Here is a 24,565-nt window from a genome sequence, read left to right as displayed (position 1 = left end):
AATGGGTTGGCTGTGCCTGCGCGCTGCCGGGAGTCGGTGCCTGCTCACCGGGAGGGGACGGGAAATCCAGGCGCCGCGCCTGCGCAGTGCTGGGGAAATAGGGCGGGCGGATTGTTTCCTCCCCCTCCCCGCGGCTGTTGTTTGTCTCGCAGCACAGAGAGAGAGAGTGAACGGTGCGCCGAGGGGAAACGAGAGGCTTGCGCTTTGTGCATAAACGAACGGTGAGTGAGGTCAGCGGGCTGCTCTGTTTGGTGCTTCGATCCAAAACCCACGGACGGGGAGGGTCGCTTTCTCCCCTCTATTTTTAAAAAAGTAACTACGGCCGGTTAAATGTTTACGCTGTGAGGAGCCGGGACGTCTTGGGGTAGTGGAAAAGTCCCGTGTTGGTTTCTGTCTCCGGCGTGCGTGGTGGGGATATTTATGGGGGATTGAGTAGATGTTCAACTCGGCAGGCTCGGGTTTGGAGAGAGGCCCCGGGGGGGAGGGGGGAGACTTCGCTCCGCATCCGCGGTCTAAAATGGCGGCCCGACGGTAAAATGGCGGCGGGGGTGGAGAGAGGGGAGGCCTCCTCCAGGGCTCGGGGAGGGAGGGGGTGCCTTCAGCTCCATTAACGTTTGGGCGGGTGAACTGGATGTCTTCAGGTCTTTTTTTTTGGGTGTGGGGGTGGGGTGGGGGGAGGAGATCTGAAGTCTCCATCTGGGCGGGAGGATTTGGCTCATGGGGGGGGAGAGAAGAGGGTGTCTTAAAATCTATGGGCAGGAGGGGTGTCTACAGCTCCTGGGGGACTCTGGGGAACAGGGCAGCTGCCTCCATCTTCTGTGTCGCAGTTACAATTAAAACTTGCCGATTTCTTTTTCTCTCCTCCTCCTCTTGCACAATCCTGTATCTCCTCATGTGACACAGCTTTTGTCATTTGAAGATTGCTTCTGTGGCCATTTAAACCGGCTTAAGTAATCCATGTTTGTCAACATAAGGGCCGCACAGCATCTCCATTCCTTAAGATCACATTGCCAGTCTGTCAAACGTAGCACAATGTAAAGAGTACAATATCAATTTTTCCTGCCCTTCCAATAGATCATTGTTGTAATTATAACTGAGGGAAAGTGTGTACATAAGGTGATGTTTCTTTTTAATATCCTAAAAAACTTTACAGGTGTTAATTTTTCAGCAAAAAATGAGGCTTCTAGAATCCCTACAGTGCCGGAGGAGGCCTTTCGGCCTAACGAGTGCACCAACCCTTCGAATGAGCACCTCTAATTATCTCCCCAAATCTTTGACTGTGGATGGACTACATTTAAAATATTAAAAGCTCATACTGTAAACTTGATGTTAAATCTAGATGTATTTTAATTCTACTGCCTCTTCCGAAAGCACATTTTTGTCTTTAGAACGTTACAGCGCATTACAGGCCCTTCGGCCCTCGATGTTACGCCGACCTATTAAACCACTCTAAAGCCCGTCTACACTATTCCCTTATCATCCATATGTTTATCCAATGACAATTTAAATGCCCTTAATGTCGGCGAGTCCACTACTGTTGCAGGCAGGGCATTCCACGCCCATTCTACTGAGTAACGAACCTACCTCTGACATCTGTCCTATATCTATCTCCCCTCAATTTAAAGCTATGTCCCCCTCGTGCTAGCCATCACCATCTGAGGAAAAGGGCTCTCGCTGTCCACCCTGTCTAATCCTCTGATCATTTTGTGTGCCTCAATTCAGTCACCCCTTAACCTTCTCTCTAACGAAAACATCCTTAAGTCCCTCAGCCTTTCCTCATAAGATCTTCCCTCCATACCAGGCAACATCCTGGTAAATCTCCTCTGCACCCTTTCCAATGCTTCCACATCCTTCCAATAATGCGGCGACCAGAACTGCACGCAATACTCCAAATGCAGCCACACCAGAGTTTTGTACAGCTGCAACATGACCTCATGGCTCCGCTACTCAATCCTTCTGCCAATAAAAGCTAACGCACCGTACGCCTTCTTAACAACCCTATCAATCTGGGTGGCAACTTTCAGGGATCTATGTACATGGACAGATATCTCTGCTCATCCACACTACCAAGAATCTTACCATTTGCCCAGTACTCTGTCTTCCTGTTACTCCTTCCAAAATGAATCACCTCACACTTTTCTGCATTAAACTCCATTTGCCACCTCTCAGCCCAGCTCTGCAGCTTATCTATGTCCCTCTAACCTGCCAAATCCTTGTCCACAACGCCACCGACTTTAGTGTCATCTGCAAATTTACTCACCCATCCTTCTACGCCCTCCTCCAGGTCATTTATAAAAATGACAAACAGCAGTGGCCCCAAAACAGATCTTTGTGGTACACCACTAGTAACTGAACTCCAGGCTGAACATTTCCCATCAACCACCACCCTCTGTCTTCTTACAACGAGCCAATTTCTGATCCACACTGCTAAATCACCCTGAATCCCATGCCTCCGTATTTTCTGAAATCGCCTACCATGGGGAACCTTATCAAACGTTTTACTGAAATCCATACACCACATCAACTGCTTTACCCTCGTCTACCTGTTTGATCACCTTCTCAAAGAACTCTAGGTTTGTGAGGCACGACCTACCCTTCACAAAACCGTGTTGACTGTCCCTAATCAAATTATTCCTTTCTAGATGATTATAAATCCTATCTCTTATAAACCTTTCTTTGCCCACAACAGAAGTAAGGTTCACTGGTCTATAGTTACCGGGGTTGTCTCTTCTCCCCTTCTTGAACAAGGGGGCAACATTTGCTATCCTCAAGTCGCCTGGCACTATTCCTGTAGACAATGACGACATAAAGATCAAAGGCTCAGCAATCTCCTGCCTTGCTTCCCAGAGAATCCTAGGATAAATCCCATCCGACCCCATGGGACTTATCTATTTTCACACTTTGCAGAATTGCTAACGCCGCCTCCTTATGAACCTCAAGCCCTTCTAGTCTAGTATCTTGTAACTCCGTATTCTCCTCGACAACATTTCTTTTCCTGCGTGAATACTGATGAAAAATATTGATTTAGCGCCTCTCCTATCTCCTCAGACTCCACGCACAACTTCCCACTACTGTCCTTAACTGGCCCTAGTCATTCTTTTATTCCTGATATACCTTCTTTTGACACGTAATTCAACTACTTTAGTAAACCACGGTTCCCTCTCTCGACCACTTCCTCCCTGCCTGACAGGGACATACTTATCAAGTAGCTGTTCCTTGAACGAGCTCTACATTTCAATTGTGCCCATCCCCTGCAGTTTCCTTCGCCAATCTATGCATCCTAAGTCTTGCCTCATCGCATCATAATTGCCTTTCTATAACTCTTGCCCTGCGGTATATACCTATCCCTTTCCATCACTAAAGTAAACGTAACTGAATTGTGGTCACTATCACCAAAGTGCTCACCTACCTCCAAATCTAGCACCTGTCCTGGTTCATTACCCAGTACCAAATCCAATATGGCCTCTCCTCTTTTTGGCCTATCTGAAAATGAAAAAAAATGAAAATCGCTTATTGTCACGAGTAGGCTTCAATGAAGTTACTGTGAAAAGCCCCTAGTCGCCACATTCCGGCGCCTGTCCGGGGAGGCTGGTACGGGAATCGAACCGTGCTGCTGGCCTGCTTGGTCTGCTTTCAAAGCCAGCGATTTAGCTGAGTGAGCTAAACCAGCCCCTACATACTGTGCCAGGAAACCCTCCTGCAAGCATTGGACAAAAACGGACCCATCTAAAGTACTCGAACTATAGCGTTTCCAGTCAATATTTGTAAAGTTAACGTCCCCATAACAACTACTTTCGCTCCTATCCAGAATCACCTTTGCAATCCTTTCCTCTACATCTCTGGAACTTTTCCAAGGCCTATAGAAAACTGCCAACAGGGTGACCTCCTTTCCTGTTTCTAACATCAGCCCATACTACCTCAGTAGACGAGTCCTCATTAAACGTCCTTTCTGCCACCGTAATACTGTCCTAACAATGCCACCCCACCCCATCTTTTACCACCTTCCCTGAGCTTACTGAAATATCTAAACCCCGGAACCTGCAACATCCATTCCTGTCCCTGCTCTAGCCATGTCTCCGAAATGGCCACAACATCGAAGTCCCAGGTCCAACCCATGCTGCAAATTCACCCACCTTATTCCGGATGCTCCTGGCGTTGAAGTAGATACACTTTAAACCACCTGCCTGCCGGAACATTCCTGCAACCATGAAACCTTACTCATGACCTCACTACTCTCAACCTCCTGTATACTGGAGCTACAATTCAGGTTCCCAACCCCCTGCTGAATTAGTTTACACCCTCCCGAAGAGCATCAGTAAGTTTCCCCCCAGGATATTGGTACCCCTCTGGTCCAGGTGTAGACCATCCCCTTTGTACAGGTCCCACCTACCCCAGAATGAGCCCCAATTATCCAGGTATCTGAAACCCTCCCTCCTGCACCATCCCTGTAGCCACGTGTTCAACTGCTCTCTCCCTATTCCTCGTCTCGCTAGCTCGTGGCACGGGTAACAACTCGGATAATAACTCTTTGTTCTCGCTCTAAGTTTCCACCCTTGCTCCCTGAATTCCTGCTTTCCATCCCTATCCCTTTTCCTACCTTTGTCATTGGTGCCTATGTGGACCACGACTTGGGGCTGCTCCTCCTCCCCCTTAAGGATCCTGAAAACATGATCCGAGACATCGCGGACCCTGGCACCTGGGAGGCAACACTCCAACCGCAAGTCTCTCGTTCCCACAGAATCTCCTGTCTATCCCCCTAACTATGGTCTCCAATGACTAATGCTCTACACCTCTTTCCCCCCATCCCTTCTGAGCAACAGGGACAGACTGTGCCAGAGACCTCTAACCCATGGCTTACCCCTGGTAAGTGCCCCCCCCCCCCCCCCCCCCCCCCCCCCCCCCCCCAAAACCAGTATCCAAAGGGATATACTTGTTACTAAAGGGAACAACCACAGGGGATCCCTGTACTGACTGCTTCCTTCCAGCCCCTCTCACCATCACCCATCTATCTTCATTCTTCGGAGTAACTACATCCCTGAAGCTTCTAACTATGACCACCTCTGCCCCTCCCGAATGATCCGAAGTGCTCCAGTTCCCTAATGTGGTTTCTGAGAAGCTCAAGATGGGTGCACTTCCCACAGGTGAAATCAGCAGGGACACTGACGGCGTCCCTCACCTCAAACATTCTGCAGGGGGAACATTGCACTGCCTTCCCTGCCACCCCCTCTAGATAAAACAAGAAAAAGAAAGGAAGAGCTTACCTGATATTCACTCAACCCCTTATGTTAGAGGAGGTGGAAGGGTGGGGGACAGGACACTACAAATGTAGTGTCTCGGGTTTAGCAACTGCCCAACTTATATACAGGTACTAGACGCCTTCCCAGAAATCCCTACGGCCGACTTCTGGTTTCCTGCTGCTCTGAAACAAAAAAAACAACTCTGGAAGAAAAAAGTTATTTAAAAAACAAAGGCTGCTTCTCCTGGAAGATTTTAAAGCGGGAAACTTACCTTCCTGACAGCTCCCTGGTTACTGCTACTGCTGAACAACTGAAGCCCTAGTTTAAATCTTTTGTCTCATTTTAATCTAGATTTGGGGTCTGAAAATGAGATCTGGCTTGCAGGTCAGACATGTTTTAATGCTATCTGCCCAGATGAACTGTCTTGTTATTCATTTCCTCATTCTTTAGAAAAGATCGCACCTAAGTGCCATTGCACAGTATAGTTAAGTTGAAAAAAATTGCACAGCCTTACTAAACGCATTATTAGCTGGTATGTGTTTAAAAATGGCATTTGCAGGGTTGAGGGAACATACGAATTAGGAGCAGACCAGCCTGTGAAGTTTGCACATTCTCCCAGTGTCTGCGTGGGTCTCACCATTACTACCCAAAAAGATGTGCAGGGTAGGTGGATTGGCCATGCTAAACTTCTTAATTTGGAAAAATATAAATGGGTACTCTAAATTTATTTTTAAAAAGAGCATGAGAAGGCAATTCAGAGTCTGCTCTGTCATTCAATCAGATCATGGCTGATCTCTTCCTGGTCTCAAAGCCACCTCTCGACCTGTTCCCCATATCCCTTTAACCTGATTTTTAATCAGAAATGTATCTATCCTCCCTCCCCTTGAAACCATTTAATGATTCGGACTCCGCCGCACTCTGGCAGAAGTAGTGCCTCATCTCAGCTTTAAATCTGCCTCTCAACCTGTACCTGTGACCTCTTGTCCTTGATTGGCCCCACAAGGGGGAACATTTGGTCTACGTTTACTTTATCAATCCCTTTTAGTATTTCATATACCTCGATCCTTCTAAATGGGTATAATGTCAAATTGTTTAATCTCTCGTACATCGGCCCCTTCACCCCAGAATCAATCTAGTGAACCTCTGAACTGCTTCCAATACCACCGCATGCTTCCTCAAATAAGGTGATCAAAACTGGATACAACATTCCAGGCATGTTCTCACTGACTCCCTATATATAATTGCGACAATACTCTATTTGTATACTCCAGTCTTTTGGCTTTCTTACTTCATTTTGTACCTGAATGCAGACATTCTGCTATTCGTGAACAAAGACGCCAGGCGCATTTTGAATCTGCTTTATATTTACATAATTCCATAGAATCCCAAAGGTGCAGGAGGAGGCCATTCGGCCCATCGAGTCTGCATCGACCCTCTGAAAGAATACCTTATCCCTGTAGCCCCACCTAGGGACAATTTACCATATCTAATCCACCTAACCTTCACAGCTTTGGACTGGCAGGAACCCGGAGAAAACCACGCAGACACGGGAAGTATGTGCAATCTCCACATACAGTCGCCCGAGGTTGGAATCGAACCTGGGTCCCTGGTGCTGTGAGGCAGCAATGCTAACCACTGCCACCCTGCTTGACTATTCTTTCCGTCAAAATGGATAAGCTCCCACTTGTCTGTGAACATGTATCTACAATTTTAATCTGTTTCCAGAATTTATATGCATGCATGATGTGACTTTGTTGTATTCTATTCCAATTAGATGGGTGGGATCCGGAAGTAGTTTTAATTTTCAGAGTAGGTTCTCCCTTGCAGATTACAATTTATTCATTACAGTATTTTTCATTGAGATTTCTTAAGTGGTCTATCTACTCTCTCAGAAAACACCATGTCTGATGAAGGAAAGCTTTTTGTTGGTGGCCTCAATTTTGACACAGACGAGCAATCACTGGAACAGCTATTTTCCAAGTATGGAGAGGTTCGTGATGGTAAGGTTTTAATGTGTACAGTATGTTCATTTGAAACAATTTTCATGTGGCCATTCCCTTGCTAAGAAAAAAGAATTGGCCTGTGCCAAATATGCTTTGTCACTGGATAATAGCATTAGTATACTAAACGAAAATAATAAGCTGCTGAAGGATATGACAACTGGGCAGGGAGACTCAGAATTGGCTGGTTTTGCTGGGAATGCAGAAGGACACCAGATTAAATATATCGAGGCAACAAGATCAACCAACATATTTAAATATAAAATGGTGACTTCTAATTTCTGTGGGAAATGAACATAAGCTGGTGATTTTGGATTGATACCCAACTGCTATAATTCTCATTAGACCCTCCGTTGGTATTCATTCCTGAATAAAACTGTTGAGCTGAGCGCACAAGTGTAGGTTCACACCCCATTGAAGATGTTCCTTTTATTGTACTTTTTTAATCAAGTGGACAGGCCAAGGTGTGTAAGTTAGATGTGTTTTAGTGCCCAGTTTAACAAATAATATTCCCATGTGCTATTTGGTAGATGTTCAGAGAGTCAAATACTCCTGGCCTGTTTTCTTCAATCAACACTAAAAAATAATGATTTGTTATTTTCATACTGTGCTATCAATGTAGTAAACAATCTGTGTGCTTGGTGAGGGGGAAATAAAAGAGAATGAATAAACAGAATCTGCAGTTGCTGAGCCATAATGAATGTGAGAACAAGTGACTAATCATGTTTGAAAAGATAGACTTTGTGAAGGTTTGTTGAAAGTGCAGAGCCATAAAGGTTTTGGCAAGGAAGTGATGAGTCAAGGTGGCTGAGATATATTTGGATATTGGGGCAAAGGGATGTATGTTGAGGATATACAAACTGTTCAAATGAGGCATAGACAAGTGTGGGGTAAATGAGGCTGGTTTAGGTAGAGGTGAACCTCTGGAAGATTGTGAGGAATGATTCAAATTTAATGCATTGTGGCAAGATAGACAAAATCCGGTTTATGAGATTGGATAATCGCGAAAGCAGGTTTTAGTATGGAACCGCGCATTTGCTGTTGAATTTTAAGCAACTTGAAATTTACGATGGGTGGTGTGCTGAGGACACAAGATTTTATACAGCGGTGGTGGGTGACATTAGAAATGGAATTGATGATGGGATGTGGGAATCATGCCCCTGCCTCAGACATAACACCCAAGATTTTTAGATGTGGTTTGGCTTGGGCAAATAAGCAGGGTAGTGAACAAAATTGCAGGCCTACTTGTTTATGAAATGAACAATCCTCAAGTAGACCAATCTTGCCTATGCCATAGTCTGTAAATTGCATATTTTAAAAGACCAGCTCAACAATAATAGGCCAATAAATACTGTATGCAAGGTGTTTAATTTAGAAATTTGAATGTATTTTTAACTTGAACACTTAATTCTGATGCTGCTTTCTTTTCTCCTTACCCATGTTCAGTCCTTGTGATCAAAGATAAAGACACACACAAATCCAGAGGATTTGGTTTTATTACTTTTGAAAATCCAGATGATGCACGAGATGCCTTGGCTATGAATGGAAAGGTATATATTTCTGAATACGGGTATTTGAAAACTTAGATCGTGGACATCACTTCCGATATATTCCAAATAACAGGAAAGCATTTTGTACCATAGAACAAATTTTATATTTACACTGTTGTATACTGTCTCACCCTATACATTGCAATTTCTTTGAAGTAAATTAGTGGCTTTCAACCAGTAAATTAGATTATCATAGAATCTCTACAGTGCAGAAGGAGGCCCATTGAGTTTGCACCGATCCTTTGAATGAGCTACCCATTTACATTTCCACCTCGCCCATTCCCTGTAACCCCATAAGCTAACCTGTACATCTTTGCACTGTGGGAAACCCATGTAGACATGGTGAGAATGTGCAAACTCCCCACCCATGGCCGGAACTGAACCCAGGTTCCTGGCGCTGTAGTGCTAACCAGAGTGTCTGTTTTGAATTCCAAACTTTTTGAGGAAAGCAAATTGAAGTATTGTGATTATAGTCCATACCGCACCACTATGGCAATTAATCAGTTTTGTTTCTTTTGACACCTGTAGTCAGTTGATGGTCGGCAGATTCGAGTAGACCAAGCAGGAAAAGGCTCCGGGGGACGATCTCGAAATTACCAAAGTGGGCAATCACGAAGTTATGGATTCCGTGGTGGGAGAGGCAGCCATGGATTTTACAGAGGTGCTTAATGGTGAAACGTAGCCTGCTGATATGTGAATGTAATTGGGGGTGGTAATTTATTATTTATGGTACTGAACTTGTTCCTAGTGAAGTTTGCGGAATGAAGTCAATAATGTATTTTGTGGGCTTGCAATAGAAACATTGGCACAAATAAGTTGAGATAATTGTGCATAGCTACTGCAATTTTATCTGAACTGGCCTGCATGTAATTTCAGTGCCCTTGTGGCAACTAGGGGTGGGTAATAAATACTGCTTTGCTAATGTGGAACAATAAACTTTTGGTTCCAGTTTTGGAATGATGCTGCACGGAATATAGGTGTCATTCGGCATGTTCAAGCTTAACATGGTTCTACCCACAATTCTAAAAAGTAGACAAATCTTGTACAGTAGATGTTAAACTTATTTTTCTACCTGCCCCCTTCAACGCATGTTCTCAAAAGGCTAACTGGCTCAATCTTCCAATAGATGGTGACAGAAGTGGACGAAGCAGTTACAGAAACGACAACTATAATAGGTAAATAATTGCATTCCTTCATATTAGTAAATCTTTTTGTGTGTTGCATTGTGGTAAATATACTTTTTTTTAAATTGTAGGACTCAAAATTCTAGCAGTTATGGCTATAACAGTTCAGCTGGAAGGTCGTATCGAGAGGACTATGATAGTTATGGTAAGTACATGTGCAAACCTCTTACTTCCAATGCAATTTGCAGCAAGTTTAGAACAGTATAGTTATGGTGATGTGGATTACTCATTTAATCTTCATTTAAAAATGTTCTTTTACAAAATCTCAGAACCTAATCTTGTTGGGACGCTGATATTTCCCTCCTATTGAAAAATACGTCCTGACTCACCCTTGAACTTGATATGAAAAATTCCATGCAGCTTTGAGGTTCAAGCTTTCTTAAAATCTCACCTGGGGTAAATGGGATATCTGTAGGTTTCCCTTTTCACCTTTTCACAATACTGGGCTTCAACTATAGTAATAACTTGACATTAAGTTATTTTTAAATACAGCAGATTTAATGTAAGCCTTTATACCAGTGAACAATAGTATAGGTTGTTATAATTCCGTACTGAAATTAAGATATACCAACAAGGAGTGTTTGGCTGTGGGATTTTTGAAATGAGTTAAACCTGTAAGCTTAGTTGTGTAGTGCCACTGTTGGGCATATTTACTCATTGGAAATTTAACTGCCGCAAACATCAAATTTTTACTTGGCAATTCAAGAAGCTGGAAAGCTTTATTTCAACCTCCCCTCGCCACACTTCATAAATTGTGAAAATGCCTTCCTCTGAACTGGAAGTAGTAATCAGGAAAATGGGTACGGGCAATTTCTAAATGAAAAAAGTTAAGCAGGAAGAATTCTGATGAGAAGAAGTTGTGTTTTAAATTGTACTTTTGATATTGTAATTTAGGATTTTATTATAGCAATAAAATTTATTTTACAAACTAATATGAAAAAACCTATTTTGATTAATTTTAACCCTTCAATTTTGTTGAAAAGTGTTTTCAATAAAGTGTTTCATAGGACTTTAATTATGTAATCGCTTAACTCACATTTTAGTTTCAAAATGTGAGCTCTAAAATGTAGAGTGGATAATCGGGATTTCATGGAACAAGATTTTCCTTTATCACTCTTTCTATGATCAATTAAGTTCAATTCTAACAACTGGATAAATGGAGCGCTTCTGTTACAGAAAAATGCTGGTTGCCCTCAATTATTGTTTCCTAGAGTCATTTTTCTGCAGATTTGTAAACCAAACGTATCGAGTCAACTTAAAACTCACAGATGAAATTTTGATTTTCAACTCCTCCAGGACAGAAGAAATGAAATTGTGAACTTATTACTCGTCTTGTCTTGACAAATTTAAAGCACTAATTTTGGTGCACTACTTTTGAGACCATGGCTTCTTCTACTGGTGGTTGAACTCCCTTTGTACTATTTAATCAGTATATGAAGGAGAGGGAGGTGAATGACATGAAATAACCTCTTCTGCATTATGCTCCCTGGGGCTTTGGCTGCTGAGTTTTGTTCACGGAGCTTTTGGAGTGGGTCTACCAGCCCTATCAGTGAACTGTTTTATCTAATTGGCAATGCATGTTGCACACTCTTTATTTGGGCATTGACAGTACTTTGCACCGAGAAGGAGCTTCGGAAGCTCCAGATTATCCTCATACCTACAGCATCACTAAAGCGCTCTAAAGGGCATTTGTTTTGTTCTGTTTTTCAACGGGCAACATCATGAGAGATCCTTTAGCTTTGATATTTCTCTTGGAATCTCAATTTCTGTCTACCTACTACCTTACTGTAACAAAAGGAAATTGTCTTGGCTGTGGATGTCATTCTGTATAAAGTATGAAGAGGTGGGTGCTTCATATGCTAGCCTTTTTTCTTCTCTACCTCCTTCCTCCCCATTTGACTCCTATAACCCCCAAGAAAAAATACTTGGAATGAAATGTTCATCCAAGATTCTGGCAAGTGTAAGAACTTGTCAATTGACATAGATCCCCAATTTGGAATTGGAATTGTGCGCTGCCTGCCCAGTTGCTTGTTTTGAATATTCTTAAAGTTTGAGCCTTACTGGTACTAGCACTTCATGCAGTTTGTACTTTAAAAAAAAATGGTGTTAAAGAAGGAAAGTGTACCAATCAGTTGCTATTTTTACAATCTGATAGAATATGGAGAAGCTGAATTGAAAGTGTATTGCAAATTCTTTACCTTGTGCCTGCTTCTCCTCCTCCAGCTACAAATGAATAATCAATCTCCTTGAATCAAGATCATCCTCCTTTTGGCTCTTGAGTTTTGGAACTACAGAAAGCAGTTATCTTCTGAACTTATTGTCTGTTTTAACATTATCAAAATTATTGACAGTCTGATAGCTTCTGACTTGAATGTGCATTTACTTTTAGGTCAAAAAAGACCTATTGAGCCTATTTATTTTAAAGTTTTCCTTTCAGACCTGCACTTGTAAAGAACAGACTTGGTCTTGTTTTTATCTTGTTGAAGTCTTCATCAGTTCCTTTCCCAATTTCCCAACTCCAGTTTTTGTGCAGAATTTTGATATTTCTCATTTTTTCTCTCCCCTCTGCTGGCTGTAAAAAGACCAATTGAACAAGATAACACAAGCTGTGCATGCTGCAGAGTATTGATTTTTTTTTTCCCAAGCTTATTTGTTGAAATACAACTAAACACAGATTACTTTCCTGATGGTAAATCAACATTCAGTCGTTCTGCCTGTCATTAAAAATTAACTTGCAGTGGAATGTTCAAACTGCTGGATCTTGAGTATTTTGCATTGAGCCTGTTAAGATACAATTTACAAAAAAATGCATTCATTTTCAATCTAATATAGGAGGCTTGTTTTTGGAAAATTATATACTGGTAAAGTTGGCCATTTGTTCATGCTGTATTTCATGTGCAAGGATGAAACACTTTTTTTTTGTATAAACTTGGCTTTTTTGGAAACTGATTAAAGAACCTTGCCCAAAGATCTCTTGTTGCCTTTAATCGACCATAAGTATCATAGTGAACCCTGCTAACTGAAGTTCATCCAATTTCAATAAAGAGTAGCTACTGAAATTGGATGCAAGTTGTCCATTTTAATACATGTGACTTTCTGATTATTGTCCTTTATCTACCTCTATAATTCTAAGTACTGAACTCTCAGAATCTACAGTGCAGAAGGAGGCCATTCAGCCCATTGAGTCTGCACCGGTTCTTGGAAAGAGCATCCTACTTTAAGCCCATAACCCCACCTAACCTTTTTTGGACACTAAGGGGCGATTTAGCATGGTCAATCCACCTAACCTGCACACCTTTGGACTGGGAGTAAACCGGAGGAAACCCACGCAGACATGGGGAGAAAGTACACACAGGCACCCGAGGCTGGAATTGGACCCGGGACCCTGTGGCTGTGAGGCAGCAGTGCTAGACACTGTGCCGCCCATGCAGTAAAGAACTCTATTTTCTATTTTGTTCTATAATTGAAGTAACTGCAAATGCTGCATAATTTCTGTAAAGGAGGCTGCCAGATTGCTTTCTTTCCTGGCTAACATATTATTAACAGTGGCTTTAAAAACATTTTAAATAACACTTTCCTATTTGATGAGAAATCTAATGAGCGTTATTCTTGTGTGTTTTAAAGTGCAAGCAAAGTGACAGTGTCTTCTATTAGTCACTAGCTATTCTGTATATTTAAAAAAAACATTGAGCACATTTTGAACCAAATTTGAAATGGACTTTGGAACCCAGTTGTGCAGGCGAGATGGATTAGCACTGATCTTGATCATTGTCAGTGGTTTCCTCCTTCAGACCCTCTCCCTTCTCGCCTTGACCCAGCAAGCCAGTTTCTCTTTTTGTTGAGATTAGAATGATGTTGATTTATCTTTAGACTATTTTTGAAACGGCATGAATGAGTCATTTTGATCTGTAGTTAGTGCGGTGTCATTTAGATTTGGTAAAATATCGCTCTTTCTTTTGAATGGCTCGCCTAAATTCAATTTTTAAACCCTCTTCATTCCAAATTGTATGAATAATACTAATTATTGTGGATAACTAAAATGAGTAATCATACATTAAAACTGCAATGTTTCAATATGGAAAGCTAGCTTGCTCGGATTAAAACACGCCAGACTTGCTTTATGTAATTGTTCAAGAACATGTAAATCAGTCCTAAAAGGAGCCCAAATGACACTTCAGCGTTCTAGAATTCAGACTGTAAATACAATCATTGACCTTCTAAGTTACAACCCTAGCCCCAAAGGTAATGTCTTTTTTTAAATTAAAGCAATTCTCACGTGCAATGCAAGTTCTTCCCTTCTGTTTCACCCTACCCAATAATCCTGTTCCACCAGGCATTTAAGTAAAACTTTCTCAAACTATCCTATCTGAAAGTACTTCCTGCTTAGTTGTTTTGTCCTTTTAATATTCAAAACTTGTGCAACCATTACATGAATTAAGATAACAGCCCATATTACCTGTCAAAAAGATGTCATATACTTTACAATATCAAGATTTTTGCTAGCTTTGCTGAAGGTAGTGGCATTGAAGAATGACGTGTTCCTCGTGCAAGGAAACTTCAGCTGGTTATGGCTAATGCATCAGTGGACATAATCATAGCCTTGAGGTAACTCATTTTGCTCTCGTACAATGTCCACTTTCCCATTTCATTAAGCTGAACCGTTTTAAATGTTCTGGTGATGAACTTGAAATAAACTTGAGTGGATTTCTTCCTTGGCCTTCTTAATGTGTACATCTCTATAAATCAGTTCAAGAAAACTACAATTCCCAATTTTGTAAAATGCTCCCAGATCAAATGGGCTTGTTGCCATTGGTGAAAAGACCAATGAAGGACTTGATGTGAAACTGTCCACCTCTGGACCTTAATTTGCCAAACTCAGCAACACGAATGCTAAAATCAATTGCGCTGTTTAAATAGAAGGGGGAGGAATTTGTGCTTTGAGCGATTCTTTTTAAAAAGACAATATCCCAGTTCACAAGTTATTTCTCATATACAGTGTACATTTCTAAACTGGGGTTTGCGAGGTCCCCAGATTTCAGTCTGGGGCCCAGCATACCACAAGCAATGGTTCAAATTTTGTTTTTTATTTGTATTTAATTAGTGGCATGTTTATAATTTAATAGTATTGCTTTCTGCAATTATGTCACTATTCCCTTTGGGTGGTTAATCTCTACAGGAAGTTGGAGTGGAGGATCTCTTGGGGTTTGTAATATTTGCAGTCTCTGCATAATTTGGAATTATAATCTAGGTTGTAATGAGTGGACTCTTGATCTTTTTTTTCTAAAATACCGACTAATTCGTCCCACAACTTTTAAATTGGAAAGCAAACCATTCAATGTTCAATTCATACTGAGTTATACTTGTGAACATGCTCGAATTTCACAATTATACAAATACTTTTGGATTTGCTTAATTAAGGCATTTTGAAAGCAAGAACTATAGAAAATCTTAGTTTTCTGATGACCCACATAAAACCTTAGTGCTGAAGTAGAATTTTATGCTTGGATAGTGAATTAGTTAGTGGACTAATATTTGAAATTACATACAAGAAAAGGTTAACGTATTGACTTTCTGTTGTAGAATGAGCAAGGCTGAAGAAAGAAGATGGGTTAAACGTTTGGAGAGGAAGAGGTGAAATTTCATGAATTGCAATGTAAGTAATTTCATTCGTTAAAGTTCTGTAAGCGAGCTTGTCACTAGTGTGAATTAAATCTTTGCGTTTAGAGCAGCACGGTGGCTCAGTGGATAGCACAGCAGTCTCGCGGCGCCGAGGTCCCAGGTTCGATCCCAGATCTGGGTCACTGTCCGTGTGGAGTTTGCACATTCTCCCCGTTTTTGCGTGGGTTTCGCCCCCACAACCCAAAAATGTGCAGGTTAGGTGGATTGGCCACACTAAATTGCCCCCTTAATTGGAAAAATTAATTGGGTACTCTTAAATTTTTGTTTTTATAAATTTAAAAATCTTTGCGTATAACTACATTTGACAATAGCAAAATGGATACTATTTTGAGATCGCCACTTGTACATTTTTAGTTGTAAAACTAGGATAATAGATCAGCAATGAAGGGTTATCAACTCTTTAAATTTTGTATTTTCCGTGCAATCAAATGACTGATATAGTCAGATTTGAGAATCCAGATGGTACATATCTAAAAATAATTGACGTCTGTATACAGTTTGCCTAGTTTTAATTTATCTTGACCAACCCTACCTTAGGTGTGTTAATTATGCTGGTATGAATTAATCAGGATGAGGGGGGAGAAGAGAAAACCTTCCACTGTTGGACAAAAGTGGCATTTTGCTAATCTCACAATTTTAGTTACTGTTGAGTAGCGATTAGCTTTGTTGCTAGCCTAATCCAAGATTTTGAACGTTTCTTTGAGTTTACTTTTCGCTATGAACATGTATTCTGAATGGTAAACGTGTATTTCATTTATTCAATTCCCACTTTAATCCTCCATGTGTTCCAGCAGTACATTGGGTAAATGAGTTGATACTTGAATGATTTCTTCAAGCTATTGTTTGTCGAATATTGCATCTAATAGCAAGAGGGGCTGGTTTAGCACAGTGGGCTAAGTGGCCTTGTAATGCAGATTGTAATTCCAGCCTCCCCGAACAGGTGCCGGAATGTGGCGACTAGGGGCTTTTCACAGTAACTTCATTGATGTCTACTTGTGACAATAAGTGATTATTATTATCGTGGTTCATTCTTGTAAATATCTATAGACCTTCAATATTTGATGCCATTAGATTTGTTCATTACTATGTATCTATGACAGATTTTTGGATTGGAGTCATGCACATTTGATCAATCTTTGTAAATGTTGTGTTCACTCATTTCAGGCTGATTCTTCTGTTTGAAAGAAAAGGAAGAAAAAAGGAAAAACATTTTTAGTATAGTTGCAGTTAATGTTTTCAGGTAACTGGCCAACACTTTTGTTGGATTAAATTGTTTGTGTCCAGCCTACAGTTTTCTCCCATTTTTATTTAGACATTAAATTGTGGATATGGCATTCTTGAAAGCATTATAGTTAACTCGAGTGCAACAAGTACCCACAAAAGTCTAAGAAAACTATGTCAGTTGTTGTACAATATGTTGATCTGAAGAGCCAAGTGTGTGCACACTTTTAAATGATTTTCTGTCCTTCGTTCTCTTATGCTCCTAATCCTAGTTTTTAAAAAAAAATCCATCTAGCTGAGCACTACCAAATCAATCCTGACTGCATCACTGGTTACTTTAGGAAACAATTAAAATGTATTATAAATGAGGACTTGTACTGTAAAAAGAAATATAGAATGTACTTCTAAATTGTTGATTAAATGTTGTAGTTCTATTCAATGTGGTTAGTGTTTTACTTAATTAAGTGGTCAAGCCCATTTTTTTTGTGTTTTATACAATGAAATCTACAGTGCTGCTGCAAAAAAAAATTTGCTGTGCGGAGTAAAACCTCCTTGGAATGGATGATGACTGGACATTTAAAAGCTAAATTATCTGAATTGACATTCATTACACTGAAGATTGTACTTGCAGCTTTCATTTCCAAACTATTTCAATGCTAAATTATGAGGTACTGAGTGAAAATTACTAGTTGCAGTAACTGTCAACCATCATTAAAATCACATTATTGGCAGGTGGCAGCTTTGGTCAGTTCAATAATATTTAAACTGAAAGAATTTACACTATACAGGTACATATGCATAATAAAACAATTTTAGATGAGTTGGTTACACATGAGCACTTTGTAGACTAAATGAATTGAGCCTGAGCTGCTTTTGAAGTAGAATATTTGTAATTTCTTGCTTCGCCCTTTGATTTTCTGAAGGTGGCATGCCTCACTTATCCACATAGGACAATGCTGCTTGTTCTTTATAAAGGTGGGGAAGTCATTTTGTGAGTCATAGTCACACTCCTCGACTTTTGTATTATCTTTGAGCTGCACGTATTTTTTTTTAAAGCATCATTCCTGTTTTTGGCGCTTCATTTTATTTTGCTCCTGATGTATCACTATATCATAATATCTCAAACTCTTAATGTTTGGGTATTCAGATGTAATTTCCGATGCACCCAGAAGGATAACTGGAATTAATAATAATCTTTATTGTCACATGTAGGATTACATTAACACTGCAATGAAATTACTGTGAAATTCCCCTAATCACCACATTCCGGCGCCTGTTCAGGTACACAATTTCAGAATGTCCAAATTACCTAATAGCAAACCTTTTTGGACTTGTGGGAGGAAACCGGAGCACCCGGAGGAAACCCATGCAGACTCCACACAGTGATCCAAGCCGGGAATCGAACCTGGGACCCTGGCACTGTGAAGCCATAGTGCTAACCACTATGCTACCTTGCTGCCCTGAATTGTTTTATGCTGAGCCACCAGAGAATCTAACTTCCTGGAGACTCCTTACAGAAAGTGAGGATTTTGAACTGAAAGATTATGTAAATTCTTATCCTCCATTCTTGCGCAGGGAAGCTAATGCTTTGCTGGTTGAAGAAAACCTGCTTTTACACGTGTAACCAATGCCATGCAAGAGCTAGACACAGATAATTGAATTAGTCGTGATGGTAAAACAAAACATTTTACTTTATTTCCTGATTATTCCGAAGCTGTTTTTAATGAGCCTAGTTCAACATCGGAGTCAAATATGTTATTGAGCATGTGTCCTAGGATCTCCTCTGTACACTATCCATTTGCATGACTGACTCAGGCAATCAAAAGCTTTTGGAAAAATAACAATCTGTCATTGAGTTGCATATGATGTAATTCAATGTTAATTTCATGCTATGTATTGATCTAAATTAAAAATAAATCTTGACTTTTTAGGCTGTTATGTAGTCTCTTAGAGGGATGAAAGCATAATTGTTCAGACTGAAATATTTGTACTGTCCCGTTTTATTTCTGTGCCACTTGAGATGTGAATTCTATTATGTGCTTCTGTTTCTGAAACTGCCTTTGTCATTGTGACTAGTTAGTTTGGAAGGTTATCTGAACACTCACCTGTCTTGCAAGTATATATAATTGGAGCACAGAAGGAGATATTTGCCCCATTGTCTGCTGGTATTTTAATATTGGCTTTATTGTCCTTTTAAAATCTGTCACCTGTTGAAAGCAGAAAGCTCCACCCTTTTCAAAAGAACTCAGGAAAAGAAAGCAGGAGTCGGCTATCGCCATTTAATCTGTGCCTCATTCATTTAGCAACCATTAATTCATATTCCTTGATCTTGTCTAACAATTGATCTCTATCATGTTATAAGGAGTCGAGATATAGATCAGCTATGATGTAAAATATTTGCATAATGGATTTTATCTTGGGTAAAGTAGATCCACTATAGATGTTCAGTCAATTAGTTTTTGGCACTAACCTGAGATGTTTTGGCACATTCAGAATATATTGGCTCTCGGGAAAACAAAGCATGAAATCTTTTCCTGACGTTTAATTCATTGCCCTGAAACACTATAAATTGATCAAGGCTGTTGATTGGAATGACCTATGGAACACCAACCCAAAATGTCACTTAAAGCAATTATATTTGACTTAGTTCAGGCAGTGCAAAAGGAGTTTTGGGTTGTGTATAATCAGCATTTAGCATTGTTACTCCACTGAAATGCAAAACAACCTTTTGCAATTTGCACATCTGCAGAATAATAGAAACGTCCAGAACTGGTATGGTGGGTGGAGGCATGGGAGCTATGTGATGGGTGAGATTGAGGTTCCTAAGAACATTAATGAAATTACAACTGCGTGTCTTTAACATGGTCGAACTTTCCGAGTACTTCACAGGACCATTGCCAGATGAAATTTGGCGCCAAGTTGAAATATTGAGACAGGTGAGCAAAAACATAGCAAAGAGACAATAGGTAGAGAGATTGAATCTTTTGTGAACATTGGTGACAAGGCCACAATTTGCTGGCCATCCCTAATTGCCGTTGAACAAAGTGGTTTTTGGACCATTTCATAGGGCATTTAAAAGTTAACCACAGTGGGTCTGGAGTCATCTGTAAGCTGGACCAAGTAAGGATGGCCGATTTCCTTCCCTAAAAGAGATCATGGAGCCAAGCGGTACAATAATCAATGATAGCCTCATGGTCATCATTACTAGGTGGAGCTTTATATTCATAGAATCCCTACAGTGCAGTAGGAGGCCATTTGGCCCATTGAGTCTGCACAGACCCTTTGAAAGAGCACCCTACCTAGGCCCAATCCCCTGCCCTATTCCTGCAACCCCACCCTCTGAGGCAATTTAGCATAGACAATCCACCTAACCTGCACATTGCAGATTTATTAATTGAATTTCAATTCCACCAAGTACTATAATGGGATTTAAGTCCATGTCCCCTAAGACTTTAGCCTGGGCCTCTGGATTACTGTCCAGTGACATTACAACTACACTGCCATCTCTGAGATGTGTGGATTCTTTTAAAAGGTTTATTCAGCATCTAGAACAGCCCCCACAGATTTGAAAAGTAACATGTGATTTGACATTTAAAGGAGGGAGAGGCAACAAGGAATGAAAAGCCAGCGAGAAAACATGGAACTAAAGACCAGTTATTGATGAAAGGGAAAATCCTAGAATAATATTAACTGAATACCTTGAACAATGACATATTGTTGACTTTTCCTAATACCTACAATAATTGGAACAATTGTAATATGCAAGTGGGGATCCTTAACAGACCTATTACTGACCCCTTTGAGGTTAAGACGGGAGTCAAACATAATTGTCATTGCTCCAACTCTCTTGACCTTGATTGCTGATGTGCTCCTGCCTTTATCAAATGGACAGTAAACTATTTTTGATTGAATGAGGACTACTTTGACCTCATTAAGCTCCAATATACTGTAGTAACTGAAACGGATCTCCAGAGAATGGCTGCAGTAAGTGCAGCGTCTGAAACAGATCTCCAGAAAATATTTGATGCATTTACTCAGACAGATGAGAAAACGGGCCTTCCGCAATGTTCAGAAGGCCAAAGTCATTCATCAGAAGTTCCAAATGCATATGCCCCAGGATTTACAATGGGTGCTTTAAATGTGGAACACTTTCACAGAAGGCTGACATTGATGAAGAAATCAACATTGCCTGAAATGTGCTGGTGCAGCCTTTGGCCACTTGAAGCATGTTTACCAGTTGCAATGTTAAAACGCATCAAGCTTGTGGTGCTTACTCGGAGGCTGAAACATGGACAATATATCCGAGGCACTTCAAACGACTTGAGTCATAAGCAGCATAAGCTTTTTGGCTATGATCATCAGCTTTGTTGAGTTGGTCACAGTTCAGATACCAGACCTGTCTTCTCCAAGCTCAGTTGGAGCTGATTCACCAGAGGAGGACTGAAGAAGTGCATCACTGTTGTGCTAAAACTAACTCGCGGAAATGCAACATTGACATCAACTGGACCAAATCAAATGGCGAGAGTCTGGGTCGGATCCCAGCACTGAGGCCCAATAACAAAAGAAAGAGGAAAAGTAAACGGAACATCCGTGACCTGGGGTACACAACCAGATATTGCACCTGTGTGCTATGGTGTCTCAAGGTCCTGAATCTGCCTCCATCAGCCATTGTTGGACACATGGCAGACAATCCTTGCTAGTGAGGGGATAGCCAATAACAAATCCGTTTCCATTACTGTCACCAATATACCCTCCTGCCAATTTGGTGCTGTGCCTCCATTGATATATGCAAAATTAAAACCTGGATGGTTGATATGTGAAGTTTCCATTACAAATTTCAGGACCATATGTGCAGATGAATAATCAGTTGTAAGTGATATCCTCTTTGTATCACAAATGTTAGAAAAACTCAGCAGGTATGGCAGCATCAGTGGAGAAAGGAACATACTCAACATTTTGGATCAATGATATGAAGCTACCTTTGTCTCAGAAATGTAGTAAAGTTCCTGAATTTCACATTGTAAAATTGTTGCTTTTAAAAGTGCAGATGCTATCTTGCTATAATTAGTATGTGTGGTAGAGCTGCTTTTTTTCAATAACTGTCCCTGCTGTTAAAAAAATTATTTCTTGATGTCAGCATAAAATAAATGGGATTAGGCTGAAGCACTGTTTGATCAAACACATAGATGAGCTGCTCTTTATAATGGATAGTTTGTGTACTTGTACCAACCCCAAAACAATTTTGGGCTAAAATTGGAGAAGTGTTCGGATGTTGAGCGAACAGTAAGTATGGAGGAGTTAACGCTTTTTTCTTTAATTGATGGTGCCTGACCTGAGTGTTTACAGCATTTACATTCACTCAACCATAACTGGTGGCTTTGTCTCCAGCTGGCCAGTTCAAAATTCAATTCCCCCTCCTTTTAAGACGTCCTTGTTCAGCGAAGCTCTTCACCTTGATTGTGATTCAGTGGCAATTTTGTTTGCTAAACTTCATGTGAAGTGCTATTATTATTTTTGCACAACAATAAATGGGCACGGCTAAGTGAAGAATACAGACCTTTCCCTTACTTGCCTGCAAAACTAAACTGACTGTGTATAAGTAGTGGTTTACCCCGGTTTTCTTCCATAAGTCCCTAAAGACGTGCTTGTATGTGAATTGGAAATTCTGAATTCTCCCATTGTACCCAACATGCGACTACGGGATTTTCACAATAACTTAATTGCAGTGTTAATATAAACCTACTTTGTGTCACTAATAAAGATTATTAAAATAAATGTGAGGTGAGGACTGGGTAATATACATAGGAACACAAGTAAGCCATTCAGCCCCTTGAGCATGTCCTTCCATTTAACAACAATAATTTAATGAGACCATGGCTGATCTGTGACTTAACTTCACACACGTGCCTTTGGCCCATACTCTTATCTATCAGATCTAGCTTCAACTGTTGTTTGTGGGAGAGAGTACCAAACTGCTACTACCCTTTGAGTGAAGAGGTGCTTTGTAATTAAGACTCAGCCCTAATTTGTTTAGATTATGCCACGTAGTTTTTGAATCTCCAGCCAGTGGAGATGGTCTTTATGAAGCCTGTCTTTCCCTGTTAATATCTTGAATGTGGCGTTGCAGTGTTGTGCTGCTATGGTAGCTGTAGGTGCTCAGTGGTTTAGCTGAGGTTTCAGTGACTGGGTTGTCCTGTGTTGCTGGGGCAGCTGAAGGTGCTGAGTACCTGAGCTGAGGTTTGAGTCAGTGGGTTGTCTGGGAGTAGCTGTAGGTGCTGAGTGCCTGAGCTGAGGTCTGAGTGAGGGGATTGTCTGGGGTAGTTGTAGGTGCTGAATGCCTGAGCTGAGGTCTGAGTGAGGGGGTTGTCTGGGGTAGCTGTAGGTGCTGAGTGCCTGAGCGGAGGTCTGAGTGAGGGGGTGTCTGGGGTAGCTGTAGGTGCTGAGGTCTGAGTGAGGGGGTTGTCTGGGGTAGCTGTAGGTGCTGAGTGCCTGAGCTGAGGGGGTTGTCTGGGGTAGGTGCTGAGGTCTGAGTAAGGGGGTTGTCTGGGGTAGCTGTAGGTGCTGAGTGCCTGAGCTGAGATATGAGTGAGCGGGTGTCTGGGGTAGCTGTAGGTGCTGAATGCCTGAGGTGAGGGGGTGTCTGGGGTAGGTGCTGAGTGCCTGAGCTGAGATATGAGTGAGCGGGTGTCTGGGGTAGCTGTAGGTGCTGAGTGCCTGAGCTGAGATATGAGTGAGCGGGTGTCTGGGGTAGCTGTAGGTGCTGAATGCCTGAGGTGAGGGGGTGTCTGGGGTAGTTGTAGGTGCTGAGTGCCTGAGCTGATGTCTGAGTGAGGGGGTTGTCTGGGGTAGCTGTAGGTGCTGAGTGCCTGAGCTGAGGTCTGAGTGAGGGGGTGTCTGGGGTAGCTGTAGGTGCTGAGTGCCTGAGCTGAGGTCTGAGTGAGGGGGTTGTCTGGGGTAGCTGTAGGTGCTGAGTGCCTGAGCTGAGGTCTGAGTGAGGGGGTTGTCTGGGGTAGCTGTAGGTGCTGAATGCCTGAGCTGAGGTCTGAGTGAGGGGTTGGCGGCTGCGCAGAGCTGGCTCCGGGACTCTGGGTATAAATAGCGGCGGCCGCTGCCGCGCTGCCATTGCCGCCCCGGAGTCTGGAGGTGCTGCTGGTCCAGTCAGTCTGCTGGCAGTGAGTGAGGGGGGAGGGGGGGGGGGGGGGGGAGGACAGACTGAGGGAGCCCGCTTCATTGGGGGGGTCAGTCAGAGACAGAGTCCCGCTTTATTGGGGGGGGGGGGTTCAGTTAGAGACAGCCCCGCTTTATTGGGGGGGGGGGGGGGGGAGCAGCCTCCCTTTAAAAATAACGGGGGGGGGGGGGGGGGGAGTGTTTCGCTGAACCGCGAGAGAATCTGGAGCTGCGGGTGGATGGGAATCAGCGGCTGGAAGTGGGGTTTTTTGTCGGGGAGGTGGATGGGTTTGATTGTGAGGAGGGCGGTGGGTGTGGAGATGGGGGGGGGGGGGGGGCGGTATTGTGGTGGTCTCTAAAATGGCGGCGGCACAAAGGCGGCCTGTGTGTGTCTCTCCCTCTCTGCTGTCCGGCCGCCGGCACGGCCACTGCCTTGAGACCCGGATCCTGCCGCATTGCGGCACTGCCTGCCCGGGGGAGGGGGGGGGGTCTCCATGCAGCAAACCGCCCCTCAATCTGAGGAGGGG

The 24,565-nt window shown here is 42.0% G+C and overlaps 2 protein-coding genes across 17 annotated transcripts in view; both read left to right on the top strand.

The window, feature by feature from the left end:
* Positions 1–20: 20 nt before the first annotated feature.
* Positions 21–12,939, top strand: LOC119952873 (cold-inducible RNA-binding protein B-like). 2 transcript variants are annotated; one of them, XM_038776466.1, is made up of 7 exons: positions 21–221; positions 7,130–7,237; positions 8,684–8,787; positions 9,316–9,448; positions 9,914–9,962; positions 10,043–10,116; positions 12,195–12,939. In XM_038776466.1, exons 2-7 carry the CDS (start codon positions 7,138–7,140, stop codon positions 12,206–12,208), a joined length of 474 nt encoding a protein of 157 aa, XP_038632394.1. In that variant the 5' UTR covers positions 21–221; positions 7,130–7,137; the 3' UTR covers positions 12,209–12,939. The 2 variants fall into 2 exon arrangements, with proteins under 2 accessions (XP_038632394.1, XP_038632395.1); XM_038776467.1 differs by having other exon boundaries at positions 95–221; positions 7,110–7,237.
* LOC119952871 (cold-inducible RNA-binding protein-like) overlaps positions 9,914–24,565 on the top strand; it is a 34,693-nt gene continuing 20,041 nt past the window's right edge. For 7 of the 15 annotated variants that reach the window (XM_038776465.1, XM_038776463.1, XM_038776464.1 and 4 more), the window contains exon 1: positions 23,907–24,043. The gene's annotated coding sequence lies outside the window, so the exon portion shown is untranslated. Of the gene's footprint in view, positions 9,963–10,042; positions 10,117–13,307; positions 14,577–15,551; positions 15,625–16,814; positions 16,891–23,905; positions 24,044–24,565 lie in introns of those variants that run through there. The other 8 variants (XM_038776459.1, XM_038776458.1, XM_038776454.1 and 5 more) reach the window with 5 other exon arrangements.

Source organism: Scyliorhinus canicula, chromosome 18, assembly GCF_902713615.1.
Source record: "Scyliorhinus canicula chromosome 18, sScyCan1.1, whole genome shotgun sequence".
Lineage (NCBI taxonomy): Eukaryota > Metazoa > Chordata > Chondrichthyes > Carcharhiniformes > Scyliorhinidae > Scyliorhinus > Scyliorhinus canicula.
The sequence above is the reverse complement of the archived record's forward strand: the minus strand, read 5'-3'. Positions and strand labels throughout refer to the sequence as shown.

Bases quoted from the DNA above. Each gene is read 5' to 3' on its own strand.
- LOC119952873 (XM_038776466.1), top strand. From the start codon at position 7,138: ATGTCTGATGAAGGAAAGCTTTTTGTTGGTGGCCTCAATTTTGACACA. The intron at 8,788-9,315 runs GTATATATTTCT...TGACACCTGTAG, and splicing joins CCTTGGCTATGAATGGAAAG to TCAGTTGATGGTCGGCAGAT. The intron at 9,449-9,913 runs GTGCTTAATGGT...ATCTTCCAATAG, and splicing joins CAGCCATGGATTTTACAGAG to ATGGTGACAGAAGTGGACGA.